The 17,820-nt window shown below is 33.3% G+C and overlaps 1 protein-coding gene across 7 annotated transcripts in view; it reads right to left on the bottom strand.

Moving 5' to 3' along the window:
* Window positions 1-710: 710 nt before the first annotated feature.
* Window positions 711-17,820, bottom strand: part of Duox (dual oxidase) — a 122,696-nt gene continuing 105,586 nt past the window's right edge. For 2 of the 7 annotated variants that reach the window (XM_074113842.1, XM_074113845.1), the window contains 22 exons: window positions 14,077-14,238; window positions 13,805-13,992; window positions 13,519-13,723; window positions 12,116-12,282; window positions 11,807-12,043; window positions 11,533-11,724; window positions 9,573-9,826; window positions 9,291-9,492; window positions 8,060-8,244; window positions 7,827-7,974; window positions 7,197-7,358; window positions 6,827-7,108; window positions 6,533-6,736; window positions 5,873-6,018; window positions 5,593-5,756; window positions 4,435-4,809; window positions 4,120-4,337; window positions 2,986-3,282; window positions 2,190-2,354; window positions 1,953-2,108; window positions 1,705-1,833; window positions 711-1,356 (listed from right to left, as the gene is read on the bottom strand). In XM_074113842.1, coding sequence (XP_073969943.1) covers window positions 1,228-1,356; window positions 1,705-1,833; window positions 1,953-2,108; window positions 2,190-2,354; window positions 2,986-3,282; window positions 4,120-4,337; window positions 4,435-4,809; window positions 5,593-5,756; window positions 5,873-6,018; window positions 6,533-6,736; window positions 6,827-7,108; window positions 7,197-7,358; window positions 7,827-7,974; window positions 8,060-8,244; window positions 9,291-9,492; window positions 9,573-9,826; window positions 11,533-11,724; window positions 11,807-12,043; window positions 12,116-12,282; window positions 13,519-13,723; window positions 13,805-13,992; window positions 14,077-14,238 — 4,367 coding nt within the window. In that variant the 3' untranslated portion in view covers window positions 711-1,227. Of the gene's footprint in view, window positions 1,357-1,704; window positions 1,834-1,952; window positions 2,109-2,189; window positions 2,355-2,985; window positions 3,283-4,119; window positions 4,338-4,434; window positions 4,810-5,592; window positions 5,757-5,872; window positions 6,019-6,532; window positions 6,737-6,826; window positions 7,109-7,196; window positions 7,359-7,826; window positions 7,975-8,059; window positions 8,245-9,290; window positions 9,493-9,572; window positions 9,827-11,532; window positions 11,725-11,806; window positions 12,044-12,115; window positions 12,283-13,514; window positions 13,724-13,804; window positions 13,993-14,076; window positions 14,239-16,824; window positions 16,847-17,820 lie in introns of those variants that run through there. The other 5 variants (XM_074113843.1, XM_074113841.1, XM_074113846.1 and 2 more) reach the window with 4 other exon arrangements.

The raw sequence follows: 17,820 nt of genomic DNA, 5'->3' as shown, positions 1-17,820 counted from the left end.
CTATCGAAATTCTGGCATGAGATCTCAATGGATAGGCCGCCACTGACATGGTTCTTTCCCCCATGATATGGTCTGCAAAGATAGTTGATTTTTTATCTAATGTAATGTACGATATAACATCAAAATGACCGTGTCCTAACTAAGAAGTTGCAAGGTTGACTTCTTAAGAATTTCCAACTTCATATGAAATCCTTCACGTACACCATCTAGTACGACTGAACCATGATACCTACAAAAACCATAAAGAATGTACTCTAATCAATTCGAGGAAAAAAAAAACTATCAATAAAAAAATCAAAACTCTATTCAATAAAGTGACGCTTTTGGACAACCGATTCTCTTGATACTTGAAATTTCCATTACATATATAATTCCTATTAACGATATGCAGGTGATTACACAGAAATGACATTTATGAGGGATGCCTACCTCTCTCCCAAAATACATTTTCCTTGGAAAATGTTACAAATAAAAGTTGAAGACCGCCGTACTTTTAGATTTCATGACGGATTCACATGAACGAACCCCACTTACTTCATCCACACGAATTCTTGAAATGCGTATTCCCATAAGAACTCCAAGTCCAAAATCTGCATAGTTCCAGAACTTTCTTTAACAGAAGACAAGAGAAAGTAAAATGTGCTTGAAGATTTCTCGACACTGATTCTGAATTTACTATAATCTAAACAAATTGTAAAAAGTGAAATGAATTTAGAATTTTTTAAAAATTATTTTATTTTTAAATTTTACAAATAAATTATATTACAATAGCCAATTTATTATATAAATAGATTAAATTATAAATATACTTCCGTCTTACTGAACACAAAAAACTTGATAGTTTTTTTTTAAAAGTTCTAAATTATTCATTAAATTATAATTAAACTCTATATTCCGATGGCACCTTTAAATAAATACATAGGAAATGGCAGATCAAAAATTTGCTTAAATTTTTTGGTTCATCTACGCCATCAAGGAATAATGTTATTATATTAAAAGGAATGTGAAGGTGATTTTTAAAAAAATTAGGCTCGTAACTGATACAACTTGAGAAATTTTGCTTGCTTTTCGAATGCATTTGTTGGTGGTAGGATTAGGAATCATTTATTAAAATATTTTGTTACACTGGGTCCAAATTTTTCAATCAATTCATTGCATCCACTCAATGTTTTTTTGAGTCTCGCCTCACAATTAAATTTTTAAAAAAGTAAGAAATTACCTATAAAATTAACCAAAATTTTCAAAATGATGGATAAAATATGGCAATTTTCTGCCTTTGTTAACTTCTTCACAGGCTGACATGATGCTTTTAGTCAGTGGTCGAGGGCCGCAACTGAATACTCCAATTTTACTTACCTAAAACACATTGATTTTAAAATCAAGCTAAACAAGTTTAAAGAAAGTATTGGAGTAGGCTTAAAGGGTTAGCACAGACTAATGCGGTGGCTGGACGTTCCTCTTTGTGTGTCTTGGGAAGCCCAGCCAATTCTGGACAATAGTCTTATCAAAATATCCTGGGCGGGCATCAAAAGCTGGATGGTTTAATGAGTCGCATTGATAGCGTCTACTATCAATACAGCAAATCAAACCAAGAACTCATAGGTTTAAGGATTAGAAAGCAGCATTCACAGCCAAGTTCTGTAAAGTCTGATCAAATTGTTAATACTCATAATAGTAGTTAATTAAAACAATAAAAAAACTTACATAGCTGTGCTTTTTCTGTACAAATTTTAGGAAAGAAGACATATCCGGCCTTCCGAAGTGATTTATTGCCTTTAGGCCAGTAAACATACTAGTTTTGGAAAGACGTTGGAAATGATTTTCACATATATACTGAAATAAAAACAAACATTTTTTTTTATAAATAAATCAATTGACTTTAAATAAAATTTGGTGACAAATACTCTACGGTTATAATATACGGTTTCGAAAAAACAGAAAACCAAACTTACCAACATAGTAGTTCTTAAATCAAATTTATGAAAAAATTGTGTAATAAATATATGAATTTCTAAAACATTGGTTACATCTTTTTTCTCTACATCCCTTAAAACTTCGATGAACCATTCGAAATGTCTGTGTGATGGACAAATCCATAGGAAATAGACCTTAAATTTTTTAAAAAGAAAAAACAAATATTTTTAATTTTTCAAGATATAAATGATTTTCAAAAATGTGTAATATTTTACCTTTTTACAAGACACACCGCTGTATCTATTTGTTGAAGTGCCAAAAACTAGATCATTTAAAATTGAAGCGTAAGGAGTTACTCCAATTCCACCACCCACCATAACTGCAACTTCAAATTTATACCAGTCTTGATTACCACCTCCAAATGGTCCTTCAAGGCGTATCTGTAAAGTAGGGGGACAAATTCGAGTTTTAAATTATGAACGTGTAGAGTGAGCTTACAGAAAACTAAGTGTATTTAAGGGTTTGGTACTAAAGTTATAAAAATAATGTTATGGACTCGTAAAGTTGGTTCGATTTAAAAACATTACACAAACATACAGAATAGATACCTATAAGGTATTACACATCCCTAAATACAAGGATCAATTTCTGAAAAAACTCTTTTTTGGACTCAGGAGACCAAAGCAGATTCTACATCCTTGCTTGAGAATCCTGTTTCGGTAACAGCTGCAAGAAAGGAGGCTGTGGTATGCTTTCGTATGACTACAGGGCATGACTACCTCCAAAAACATTTGCACAGGATTGGGGTGGTGGATAGCCCTATGAGTCCCCTGTGCCTGCAAGAGGAGGAAATGGATAGTCAGCACTTACCGGTCTGCCACGCCTTGATAGATGTCGTCGCGAACGACAGCACAAATCTAAATATCCATGACAATAAAGCCATTATGACTAAATTATATAAAAAGATTCTACATCCTTATTTCGAAAAGAATATCCTTTTTGAAATGCAACCTTCTTACAAGCAGTAAGAGAACGTAATCAAATAAGTGTGTAAAAACAATTTCAGTTTACCTTAGGTTGATCCAATTCCGCATTAAAATTGCAAGGGTCAAAATAATTTCTTAGTTTCCAAGTCCAAGGTCCTTGAGCTTTAATGTGACAAGATAAGAAATTCTCATGGGGTGCTGAGGTTAATGTAAACGAATGGAATTCCTCTTGTCTGAATGATGTACAGGACAGACGTACCCACTGTCCAGAAAGATATTTAAAATTTGGAGGACGATAGAATTTTATTTTAATTACATCCGATGGCAATAGTTCCGTTTCTAATACATCCAACGCCATGTACTTTGTACGACAGCTCACTACCTGAAAAATAAAGTTAATAACTATATTTTGACGCATTACCTAAAGAGAGATAGATAAATTTAAAGTCACACAATGCTGATCGAAAACAATTGTTATAGTTGTAAAACTTTTTACAGAGGGCTCGCTCAATTTTTTTAGTAAAAAAAAACATGAGTTTAAATATAATTTAAACTACGGAACCTCGTTAAAAATAAGAAAAATATAAGTTAATAATTAAAATAAGCAATGCCCATTGTACATCACTTGCCACATCCTTGATTTCCACACTTATTCAAATTATTAACAAGGAGATCATTATATCTTTATTCGAATTCAATGTTTGAGTCCCCAACATCTCGCAAAGTAATATTCAGTTATCAAAGGAATCCAGTAAAACTAAAGGTGTTACCTAGCTCTACAACTAAGAATAGTAGCAACGTTTGAGGTACGGTAGTTGAGAAGATATTGGATGAACAATTTTGCGTGATAAAGAATAATAGAAAATATCAATCTGTCTAAAATATAATTTGTTCCATTTTTGCGTAACAAGTTCGAAAGAATGCTAACTCATTTACATACACTGTGAGTGTTTATACTGAATGGCAGCCTCTGCTGAAAGATTAATTTTAATATTTGGAAATGTTACATCAGATCGTCATGTGAAAATGCATATGAGGTATTTTCTTTTGAGAGCAATTGAAAGTCAGGGAATGGCTAGGAAGGCTATGCTCAAGTGACCTTGAGGACTGACGTCGTACACTAGTAGTAGCATACGGTAACTTTACATTAAATTTAAAATAACAAACCTGTAATTCGTACTTAGTGGGTTATTTCACATTAAAAAAAATTAAAGCTTACCTTATCTAAAGTATAGATAATACCAGGTCCAACGAAAAATATCCAAAATCTTGGTGGGCCGGTTAGTTTGGCCAGTCCATGCACCAAACATAACACATACAACACTACATACAGACTGTGTGCCGACCAAAAGAACTTGTAAGCCTTCTTCCTTATAGTTGGATGTGCGAACACAAATATTATTGTCATCACAATAAATAGTAGAACACCGGTGATACCTATGTTCGATAAAAATTGATGATTCAATCGAGGAAATTCTCAAAAACAATTAATGAATATGAGTTACAAAAATATGTATCAGAAATTTATCCATACCTGTTATAGTTTGAAATAACCAGAATGTTATACCAGGTTTATAATCAGATGGAAAATGTACTTCGCTTGTTAAACAATGTACATGTTCTAATGGTTGTGTGGATACATGATAGAAATTGACAATATGTCCGACAGTGTGTAACAATGAGAAAAATAATGCTGTACATGCGGCTATTTTATGAAATACTATATGCGAATCTAATGGTATATACTGTTGAATTGAAAACTCTTTTAATTTGGTCAACAAGTTCCTGGACATTGTCAACAGTACTAGAGAATAGCAAAAGGATAGTGAGGCTGCAGATCCTCTTGTAATAGCTATGCCTACGCCCATTATGTGACGTAGATCAGTATGTTCAGCTAGGAATGAATAGTCTGAAAATAAATTAAGAAATAAGAAACATTTAAAACTGCTAAATTTTTCTAAAATTTATTTTGACAATTTAAGTAAGCCTTAACTCTTCTTTAGTAAAGTATCTTTTTAATCTGAAATCTGAAACACTCATACTTATTTTCTGTTGGTTCTGTTTACGTCATAAGAATTTTTGAAACTTAGAAGTTGCACAAAAAAAGATGGTTGTCTTTAATTTTAAAAATGTACATTCCAGTAGCAATACTTTTTTTTAAAGAGGGATAAGAGAAATTAAGCAAAGATTCCGTTGATGGAAACCATAAGCCACAGCTCTTCCAGAACCTGCTATAATCAATTATTTCTGAAAAAGTTCCTTTAATGGTAATTGTACCAACAAGTTCGTGGATTAAAAACCATGTTTTGAAACAGAAAAAGTTTCTATTGGTTTCTATTATGTTTCACATGAAGCTAATCATGAATTGAAAGGGAATTTCGGCCCCATCCTTGTGTTTCAACCCCGATATTTTAGGATATATAAGAGCCTTATATTGGACAATATCAGGGGTCCCCAAATTTTTACACAGGAGGCCAGTTCACTGTCCTCCATACGGTTGGAGGGCCGGACTATTAAAAAAAGTGCGGCAGGGGCCAGATAAATGGCCTCAGGGGACCGCATGGGGCCCGTGGCCCGTAGTTTAGGGACCCCTGGTCAATATGTTTAATAACAATTAACCACATTAATTGCATTCAATTAGCTAGCAAAAGTGTAAACATTAAAGATATCGAAAATATTAAGTAAAACTTACGAATAAATCGTTCAACAAACAAAGCTATGGTGATTACATAAAATAGAAATAAATAGAAAATATTCTGGCGATTCTCTTCTAGAAAAGTAACAACACAATTATAAGTTTCCGTAATCCAATGTTTATCATCATCTATGATTGGTTCGATATGAAAACTTGTCATCCTATAACATGTAAGAAATCGATGATCTAATAACAGTTCTATGAAAAATGAATAAATAATTAAATTAAAATAAAGACAAAAAAGAATGTTTATTAAAGCTGAAAAACTAAGTTGTACCTTGCAACATTGGTAGAAGTGTCTAAGAAATTTTGTTTTGCTCCTTTACAATCAAGTCCAATAGCTACAAAGTCACCTTTATATTCTTTCATCATCAACTTGAAATCAGCATAAGTTAAGAAATCTTTCTGCTCAAGTCCGGCATTCTAGAAAGCATAGATTCTTTAATAAGATCAATAGATTAAAGAGTAGAAATCCAGAGATTTTCTGTAAATAGCAAATTTGAAACAAATAACTTTTGAAAAATCTGATGTTCTTTCTAACATATAAGCATTACTGTATTAACAATGATCATAAATTCAAAATAAATATAATAATGTAATATCATAAATTCTAGTTCTCCAATCTTGAAATTCACATAAACACTAATTTAACTAAAATATTCAAATGTTATCAATATGAAGTTGGAATGCTTATGGGGAATTAATAAACTGAGTAGATTTTTTATCGAATCTTCGATCTTCCGCCTCATGTCATCTTTCATGAGTTGACGTATGACTATTCGAATTCATTTAGACTCAGAGCTTCATCTTAATCTGGGGACTTCGATCATGTTTCTCCATTAAAAACTCAGTAAATTCGGTTTTCTTCGAATTCTCATACAAATAAACAAAATTCCTTTTAAAAAAAATCTTTAATTACACTCAATAATTTAATTACCTGAAACATGCCATCAATAAGTTCGGTGACATGTTGATCAGAGAGACTAGTAGTTCTTGCAATTTCCACGAGCGATCGCAACATTTCTGACAATTCACCTTTATCAATCACACCATTCCTATCATTGTCGCACATGTCGAATATGATTCTTAATTTATCTTCAGTTTTACCACGAGAAAATAAAACTACTGTGTCCAAAAATTCCTGTCAAATTAAGAAGTAAAAATTTTTTTCATGAATTAAAAAGTCAACTTTAATTCGTTTAATAAGAGAATTTAAAAAACAAATAATAACCTGAAAAGAGATTCGCCCATCACCATCCTTATCAACGATATTGAACATCATTCTAACAAAAACATCATCCGGTTTCATGCCTAAAGCTGACGCAAATTCACCACGAGATAAAGAAGTTCGCATCACTACATCACCATCTGCAGCTTCAGCAGAACCACGTCTTCTACGTTCTCCTGGTTTTAGCCCAAAAGTTAGAGCGTAAGCTTCACGAAAGAAATGTTCCAGTCTCCTTTGGCGACGTTCTTTTGTTTCTGCTTTGGATAACATCGCTTCACGGCCGGACTGAAGTTTAGAAATAAATCAATTATATTAATATTTACTTTAATATAAATATTTTAAGCTAACGTTCTCTAAACATTTCCAAACTCACTTGTAAAATAACCAAATGTTTCTTTTGTGAAGTCAAGAAAGCATCAAGTTTATTGATGAATTTCCTTCTCGCAGACAGAGTGTCAAATTCAAGGACCAGATCATGATCCCTTGGCACCCTAATTAATACCATTGGCCGCTTCTTCTTGCCACGTTCAGGTGCCTAAACAGATAAGGATATCAGAGATGAGTTAGAGAGTGTGCTAGTTGATTTTTTATTATGATTATATTAAGGAATCATGAATCTCAAAAACTTTTTCGGCTGTTAATGTTTTAAAATTAGGACGTTCGTCTGTACAGGTACATCAAGCAGGCAGGTAATGTAGCCTTACTGAGGCAAAGCCATGCTCTCCGGAGTCCCATCTGAGAGAAGTTTAGACCAGAAACCATTCCTTCTTTAGGATGATATGAATAAATAGTATTAAAATAATAAATAAATTATAAAAAGGTGAGGATTCATTAAAAAAATGACGTTGCAAAGCCTTGCAAAAGGGAACTTACACAAATGGAGCAGAGGAACGCAAGGCAAGTCCAAGATGAGAATATATTTTTGGATTATTGCATACTATTAATCATATAACAATAATAAATAATAATAATATGAAACAGAAGATTATAAAATTATGCCTACGACCACGGATTCTTCTACGGTGACAGTATCAGTATTCTTGAAATTCACCGTCCTAAGTTTTTCGCCTTTCCTGTCAACCGTATGTAAATAAGCTTCAGGTCCAAACCTTACTTTAACTAGTCGTCTATGATTTGCGTGCAACCATTCTCTAACAATAGAAGAAAAAAAACACAAAGTTTTGATTACTTTAATTAGATAATATTGATAAGTTCATAGAAAATTATTTCAAATACCTGACAGCCATTTTATCAACAGTAGCACTTGAGGATTTATTACCCGATTTAATTTCTTCCTGTCTCATCCTGAGTTGACGACGTCTCCTATTCTGTAGTTTTACTACTCCGTAACCAGCGCCAGCGGTTACTAAAGGCACAAAACCTAAGAAAACGCATGCATACACATATGCCAGCTCACTGCCCTGAAAATAAAATTAATTAATTATGATAAGGAAATTAAATCGTAGGTTTTGAGCGACTTTTTGTTTTCCTGATTGGTACCACTAGTTTTCTTATTAATGCCATTTTATAGGCATTCAGTTTTTAGTTCGCCACTTAGAAAATTTCAAAATAATTCCAAATAAATTCGGAATTTACCATTATTGAGCTAAATTACCTATTAAATGCTCAAGATAATGGTTATTTTAGCTGGGTATGTCGTACCCAGTATGAATTTACATCAAAAAGTTTTCCGAATGAATATCGGACTTATCTGTACTATTTTTATAAATACAGATCGTGAGAACCATTCCTCACTGTGGAGGAACTTCCTGGAACTTCATAATCTAAATAAGAAATTTTTTCGAAACTGAATTCTCTAAATGGATACTCCCCAGATCAGTTCCAAGAGGGCTAGATTCGAAATGAGTTATTTTTATCAAAATTCTATTGGACGCTGAATTTTAGTTAATATTTCCAAAGAATAAAAATGTTTTCTTTATAGAAAAATATTTTTGGGAGGCTCAACCTTGGAATCTAAAGAGAAACTACGCCATTAAACTAGCGAAGACAGCGAAGATTTAGAAAAGTTTCGTCATTGTTTTCACGTTGATATCATGGCGTAACTCACATCGAACAGAAATTGCAATTAACACGCATGTAATTGCAATTAGTGTAAACCCTGACTGACCTTCGCGTCTAATTGATTATAGTCGATACCTACCAGGCACCACCAATTATTAGCAGAACAGATGACTATGTTTTTATTTATTAGAACTTTATTTTTTACTCACGCTGTTATTTAATTACTGCAGTTCTTATAAACTGGGCGTGATCACCCAAAATTTAATGGCGACTTATCTAAAAGAGAGGTTCACATTAATCTTATATAAGATTAACTTACAATTCCCAAATTTCCGCTGAATGGTCCATGGACACACACTCTTCTTAGTAATAGGGAATCCGCAAGGATAATATTTTTAACTGTGTTTACATCTTATTTTAAATAATTACTTAAAAAAAGCCTTACCTCAAAATAATCATATCCTTTCAAATAGGAACACGGTTCAAGTACGGAAGCGTTTAACATGGCAGGCTGTGGACAAGGATCTCCTTCTGACCAAAAAAATACATCCTTTTGCAAAGAATCCGGTTCAATATCTGTAGCATTAACTATCACATCCCATAAGGTTACTTGCTTTATTTCAGCGATTTCTTCTTCGGTAAAAATTCTTTAAAAAAAATAAAAGAAACATTTTAATACTTATTTTATCAAGCCTTCACAGTGTAATTAGAGCTTTCTATTACCTACCCATTTTCAGTATTTTCAAACCAAAATCTATCTGAATCTCTAAGTCTGGTAAACTGGTCCAATATTATAGCAGCAAACAATTCTCCTGGTCCGTCTTTTGATTCCAGCATACCACCAATGTAGAGATCGATATTATCTATGGACCCACCATAAGCTGTCGATAATTTCCCTTCCAATGTTGGATCAGAATTAAATAAATCTGGATTTATATCTGACCATTTCTTGTGTTTGGATAAGCGGAAAAATGATCGTACCTATAAAGAAAATTAAAAGCAAAGAATTTGATAATTGAAACTTTAAAATTGCTCACAAGCTTATCATCCTAATCTTTAAATAAGTTACTCTGTCTAGAACGGAATAACATCAAAAGTTCATTAATGTTAATTTTTGAGGGAATCATTACAGTTCACCAATTTAAAAGAACAGACAAATTAATGACGCCTATTATCACTTTGTACGAGGGTCGTTTGAAAAGTCCGTGCAAAGTCAGAGAGATAGCACCACTGGCGCGTATCGAGGTTATGTTTAGTTAGTAGCATCTCTTGGAAGAACACACACCAAGTTTCAGCCAGATCGGTCTATTTCTTTGTGTTTGGCATTCGTTTGAATCGAGGAAGTCGAGTGATTTTCAAAAAATGGACGAAAAAGAATTTCGTATATTGATTAAACACTACTTTATGAAAGGCAAAACGCCTCAAGGAGACTAAAGAGAAGCTTGATAAACATTATGGTGACTCTGCACCTTCAATTAGAACAGTTTATAAGTGGTTTCAAAGTTTTCGGAGTGGCCATATGGGCGCAAGTGACGCTGAACGTTCTGGACGCCCTGTTGAGGTTACTACTCCAGAAATCATTGATAAAATCCATGATATGGTGATGGATGACAGAAGAGTGAAGGTGCGTGAGATTGCTAGTGCTGTGGGCATCTCGAACGAACGGGTACATAATATTTTGCATCAACATTTGGACATGACAAAGCTATCCGCAAGATGGGTGCCGCGATTGCTCACGCTTGACCAAAATCGAAATCGTGTGAAGTGTTGCAAGGACGGTTTGCAGCTGTTCCAGAAGAATCCGCAGGACTTTAAGCGTCGTTTCGTCACTGTGGATGAAACATGGATACATCACTACACTCCTGAGACCAAAGAACAATCTAAACAATGGGTTACCAAGGGGGAATCTGCGCCAAAAAAGGCGAAGACCGTTCCTTCGGCCGGAAAGATTATGGCGACTGTCTTTTGGGATTCGCAAGGAATAATCCTCATCGACTATCTGGAAAAGGGTAAAACTATTACAGGTGCATATTATTTATCGTTATTGGACCGTTTGAAAACCGAGCTGCAAGAAAAACGCCCACGATTGGCTCACAAAAAAGTCCTTTTCCATCACGACAACGCACCAGCTCACACCTCAGCAGTTGTGGTCACAAAATTAATGGAAATAGGGTTCCAACTCGTTTCACATCCCCCCTATTCTCCAGACGTGGCTCCCTCGGACTACTATTTGTTCCCCAATATGAAGAAATGGCTGGCGGGAAAAAGATTTTATTCAAACGAGGAGGTGATTGCAGAAACGAATGGCTATTTTTCAGACTTGGACAAATCCTATTATTCGGAAGGGATCAACAAACTAGAGCAGCGTTGGACGAAGTGTATATGCCTAAAAGGAGACTATGTTGAAAAATAAAAAAGGTTTACCCCAAAAAATTAAGTAGTTTTTATTTTTGCACGGACTTTTCAAACGACCCTCGTATATTGGTCAGCGTTACCAGCGTTTAAATGAGTTACCATCAACTAAGGGTCTTAAATGAGTCTTAAATTGTATATTAAAAAAGAGACCTCAATTAAAATGGGCTAATTTAGTTTTGGAGATCTGTTAAAACAAGAATTGATACTGCAGTTTAAACTGTTTTCTTATAATAATGTATCATAAATAAAAGCTAGTAGAACAAAGCACAAACCGTATTATAATCAGGAAGACCGTTATCCCGTCCCCTCATGATATTCAGAGCGCCTAGATCTCGCCTTGAGAACTCATTAGGGCCAAAGAGTCGATCTCTGACATCTGAACATAGGGTTGTATCTTCTTTCTCAGCTAATTGTGAAGCCATACCCAACAGGACTTCTTCTAGACTACTCTCGCTTAGGACATCCTATTAAATCAAATTATAACCATATAAATATACATATGAAGTAATAACATTTTAATTATATTATTGATAGAATGGTACTAACACTGGAATCCCACCAATGAGAACACAATCTCAACGCAGGATTACCCATTGGGGTTTTTCTAAAATTACATTTATTATCACGTCTGTAAATACCTGGCGGTATCAATGTGTGACCAAAACGGAAAGCTGCTGATTGAAACACATGTGATACCCCAGGATGTACATCTAGTTTGTAACCAGTATACTCAGGCAGTTCTATACCAGTGAATGCTGGTAAATATTCATAAGCTATGATATTCTGAAAAACAAATTGAATTAATTTTTTGTATACTTATTATTTTGTGAGTGCATAAAGTAGAATATAAAGTACCTGTAGATGAGCTATAAGTAATCGCCGAGCTCTATGAAAAATCTCCTCATCTGGCCAATCAGGATGTGCTTTGTGCACCCTTTCCGCTAATTTGTTATGCCATCTGAACCAGAGTATGGAAAATGATAGTAAAGCAGGATTTTGATTACTTCTGGGATCTCCAAGCACTACCAACAATTGACAAAATACTAAAGATAATAATAAAATAGCTGTTAAATAAAATATCCTTAATCCTGGATTGAATATCGTAAATTTACTGTCTATTGTACGAAAAACCTGCCGACGAGGGTGACACCTGAAGAGAATTGTATTTCGGGCGAGATGCTAGCTTCTAGACCTAAACTTTAAACCATGGGCAAATGAAGAATCCCTTAACTGAACCACGGTAAACTTACTATTTAAAGGACATGCTCTTCATTTTCTTGCCAAGTGTCCGATTTGTAGGGAGTACAGGCTGCATTTTGCATTGAAAAATAATTAAACGAACTAATAAAAGCAAGCTGCTTTATTTCAAAAAACATTTTGGATAGGCTAAGCCTCGGTGCCTAAACAGAAAGCTAAGCTCCTGCTTGACATTTTGTCAGCCTTAAATTTAGTAAGATTACGCGTACGTATTAGGCTATGCATATGGGATGATCAAGCAAAGGAATGGATGTTATATTGGGTGATCTGGGTGCACTTGTAATCGGTGTTAAACTCTGGCGCTGAAGTGCAGGCAAACAGAGTAGTCTGGGAACACTTGCAAAAGTAGATCAAGTTCTATTTCGGACCGAAAAACCGTGGAAAGGAAGTAAGAAAAAAAAGGAAAGAAAATGGAGCATATTATAAGGCTGTAATTAAATAAAGTATTGTATGTAAATTACTAAGAAATATCATTTCAGATTACTTGTAAGTGATTTTTTGGTCTTTGTCTTTACAATCGTTCACACTGTGGGAAGAAATACATTAATTTACATTATAAGTTACAAATTAGCATTTCACGGTTCAAATTGTAACACAAAAGCGATCAAAAACAAGAGAAAGAGTTCCAGAATGTTGATTCCAGAGACGCTTGTTTGTATTTCATTAGGTTTGATAGAAATGGCATAATTGCATCCTACATTGTTCATAAGAATCTCTGATCAGAAAATCTTATTTTCAAAGGACATACACACGCCAAACATCCCTTTGATTTAATGAACCTAGGCGGTGAACCCAAATATCTTGGAATGATGAAACCATTTGGGAAAAACTCTGCCCTGAATGAATGCTAATTTTCATAGAAATATATATTTTTTTCACTAATTCCCTAAATAATTTTTAAATATTAACTGAGCCAGGGAGCAGGTTCTGTTTTCTAAAGTTCTTTTATGAAAAGGTTCGCCATGAAAACTGAAGCCAACTTAAAAATATTTTCAACTTACAGAACAATCTTTCAGGTGACAAAGTTCTTAGAGCATGCGGTACAGGTTGATTGAAGAGCGGTGCTCGCATAGTATTCTTAACGGGAAGTTTTCCAGTAGTATCGGTAAGCAAGCTACCGTTCGCATAAGATCTCATTGTGCTTGTCCATGCTTCACTAGTACTATACACAAAACTACCATCAATCCAGCTAGTTACACGATTAACCTATAAACATAAATATACTTCCACTTGTTTCTACGTTGAATAGAGATTTCTAATTATAGATGAAGATAAAAACTCATTAACCTGTTCCCTAGGGCTGTTTGGACTCTGCCCTGTGGATGGATCATATCTGGCTCGATGAAATGGAATACTCTTACCGCCTTTACATTCTGGATCGTACATTTCATCGCATTTATCTATGGGTATCTGATGTACTTCAATCGGACAGCCACTCTCTGAGGCCATCACTACTTCGCTGCTAACAACTTGACCTTTTGTCCACCATAAAAAACTAATATTAGTTATAAATTGAATTATATGAATAATAAAACCAGAATAAAATGGTTATTAATTACCGAAAAACGCTAACAATGCAGTTCTATTTCTGATTGAAGGTAATCCATCTGAACCTTTCATAAATAGTTGTGAAATTCTTCTTGCACTCGGTCGATCTTCACCGGACATCATGTAAACTCCATCTTTATAAGCTGCCGGTGTTTTTCTGGTCATCTGACTTTCTGCAAAAGAATAATAATAATGGAAAAATTAGATTTGCATTGATGGTTTCCTAACTCATGGTATTAGTGTTAATCACGCAAATTAAGTTTAACTGAGGCAGGAAATTTGCATAGATGGCACAGAATTTTTCATTTTCGCAAAAAAAAAATCAGTCCGAAATAGTAGCAATTTAAATATAATAAACATCACCAACTATAGCAACACCAGTTCAAATTCAATTAGGAAATAGCAATGGCTGCCAAGACACCTGTGCGCTGCTGGTCTCTGTAGGAGACAATAGGAACTACTCAATTAAATAAGATTATTTTATTTAAGCAACAAATTTATTCTTTTGCATTGATTCTCCCAAAAACAATCATTATTCAAGAATTTCTTTATTATTTATCTTATTTTGTAAACTATGATAATCTATTCATTTATCTTATTTTGTGAACTAAAATGATCTATACATCAAAAATAACAAAATATTTCAGAAATTCTCAAACGTTTGAAAGAACTTTTCTCTGATCCCAAATATGATTACTTCAGATCCCTAGTTTAAATACGAAGTATAATACACACATTATTCTAGCTTTAATTAATTAGCATTCTTTATTTACAATTTAAAGAGATTTAAACGATTCTCATTAGTGAGGCTAAATTTAGGCCGAGTTTTAGATCATTTTTGCAAAATTGATTGGTTTGGATTCTTTACTGGTAAACATTTCTTTAAAATAATTTAAAACCATTGTAAAATTATCTCCCTAAAGAATTTTCCAGGTTGTAACTACAGCTTAACTTTTAAGGTCTTTTTTTTTCCTAAAAAAAAGTCTAGATTTTTTCTCGTGTAGTACACGCTATTACAAAACTCATTTCCCGTTCAATGGACAAATCTCTTCCACCGAAAAAAAAACTGGAAGCCTAAGTTGCACAAAGAAATGGATCTGAGAAGCAAGAGAGAAACGGAGGACTTAAGTTCAGATGATTTACTACCAAACACTGGAAATTCACAAAATTAAATAATAAAGGATAATTATTCGCGGTCTTTTGACCATCTGGCCACAGTTCTGATTAATACGGGATCAGGGCAAAAACTGAAAACCTACTATAATTTATCCTATCCTAAAATAATTTCCAAACCAGTGGAAACAAAAAGAAAATTCATTCCTCTCGAAAATACTTTTCTAAAAAACAATAATAGAACTGTCTTTAAGTCTTACGCTTCCACCTTAAAATTAAATACCCAACTCCTCTTATTTAGCTTAACAGCTGATAAAGCATAACACTGATATAACGATCATGGTTAAAGCTGTAAAAGCACCCCAATATTTGTAATAACTTCAACAGAATTTAAAAAAAAAATCATTACAAACAATTTGGAAGTAAAATAACACCGAAATTCATTAAAAATTACCCTCTTCCAACATTACGGTCTATAGAAACCTAATGAAATTTTATGAAACACAATGTTAAAAAACATTTCATATAATTATTGATTAATGCTTCCATAAGTAAATGGTGATCTGTTAAAAAATTATACTAAATATAATATTAATGAAATTTGGAGTCATAGAATATATGAACCCAGTTGATGCTGTTTGTCAATAATATTTAATAACAAATCATAATGTATATACATGGGAAAACCAATTAAAAATTAATTACAAAGTACTCATAATAATCAAATTAAAGTACCACTGTAATTGACAACAGTAATATTTTTAATGACACTTAAATCAGTTGAAACTATTTTATTTAAACATTATTTATGGCAATTACTTTTTTTAAAGGAGTTTTCATAAACTGTTGGCTATTTTTGTTAAAACATATATTATCTACAAAATATAATATGGATATACCATTTCTAGTAAGTTAATAAAAATAATAGGAATAATATTAAATTATAGACACCAAACAGCTTTTGGCGCTGTAGCCCATATTTGTACAAAACAGCTATAACTGGAAATTAAATTTTATTTTGTTGTAATTTGCTGTATTTATTTCTATTGCCTAAATGTAAATAAATATATTTATTTATTTTATTATGTACGATTCCAAATTTATTTAATGTCTCTGTTTAGAGTTCTTTAAAAGATAATTATGATTTGTTGTATCGTAACTCAAGCCAGTAACTACCGAACTAAAATACTACATTGATGAAAATAAATTCGGTACCATTTTAATCTGCTGATTCTATCCTATTGCTAGCTTTATACATTTTTGGACAAAAGCTAGGTCACCACACGGAAAATTTGTAGACTATACCTTCGCAGTCTTAGAGTCCATAACTTTTCGTCTGTTTAAGTAAATTCAGGCTAAAAAATATAACAGGGCCATATTAGCACTGTTTTTGCGCCTTTCTTTAACCCTCTGATAATCGCAATTTAAATTTAGTCTGGGTGATAATAATTGCAATATAATTTTGTAAAAACTAAAAAGATCTATACATCAAAAATAACTAAATATTTCAGAAATTCGCAAACATTTGAAAGAACTTTTCTATGATCCCAAATATGATTACTTTAGATCCCTAGTTCAAATACAAAGAATAATACACACATTATTCTAGCTTTAATAGCTAAAAGTTAAAAAAAAGTTTTAAATACCTTAGAAAGTGGAGAATCAAACTTAACCACACTAAAACGGAGCTGATTCTTTTCTCTCGTACAAGACTGATCGACCATAATGTAATGGAGTCTCTCTACCATGGCAAAAAGAAGTTAAATACTTAGGATTAACTTTAGACTCAAAACTAACATACACAAAGCATGTGAATGGTGTATGCAATAAGGTGCTAGGCGTTATGTGCAGTCTGTTCTCCTTGCTTAATAGAAACTTATCCTTGGGCTTACAAAATAAATAATTAATATACTATCTTTAAATTCGACCGATACTCCTGTATGCAGCCCCTGTCTGGTCTCACACGTGTGCTACCAATTACAGTAAAATACAGAGAGTACAAAATGAATGCCTCAGATTGATTGGTCCATTTCCCAGATGGACGCCCATAGACTGCATGCACGCAGTACTTGGCGTTCCTAGCAACTCCACTACTGTTTATTGCCTTCTGGAAACTTTTGTCACTACCTGTTACAATTGTCCATACTCTCATATAGTAACCATTGTAAATTATATTATAAGTTCTCTTGGCCATAAAAAATATAAACATAAGCGCTTTAAGCATATTTTGTCGTAACTATTATATATCAAGTTGAGGTTTTTTTTGCTATTTTTTCCTTAATAAGTAAATATGTTCCCTTTTAATCTGTACTAATATTTATCTGATGAGGGTACATAGGCGCTAAGCTTGAAACCTCAATTTCTGTACTTTACATATGTATAGTTTTGTAAATAAATATTATTCATTCATTCTATTTTTAATTAATTAGTCATTCTTTACTTACAATTGGAGAAGGCTTTTATTATGATACCACTTTACAAAGAAAAGAAATGTGTGGCATGTGCACTGGTCTAGACCGGATCTAAGAACCCGCGACCAGTTAACGGCATTAACTAAACCCTTGCTTTGCGATGCTTAATCGCGCTTAGAGGGATCTTCCCACACAGTAGCATTTTTCACTGTAAATCGCCTTTCGGTTGTT

This window comes from Rhodnius prolixus, unplaced genomic scaffold, assembly GCF_049639745.1.
Source record: "Rhodnius prolixus isolate KJV_2025 unplaced genomic scaffold, Rpr scaffold_7, whole genome shotgun sequence".
In the NCBI taxonomy this organism is placed as follows: Eukaryota; Metazoa; Arthropoda; class Insecta; order Hemiptera; family Reduviidae; genus Rhodnius; species Rhodnius prolixus.
Note: the sequence above shows the minus strand (reverse complement) of the source record. Positions and strands in the feature narration are given on the sequence as shown.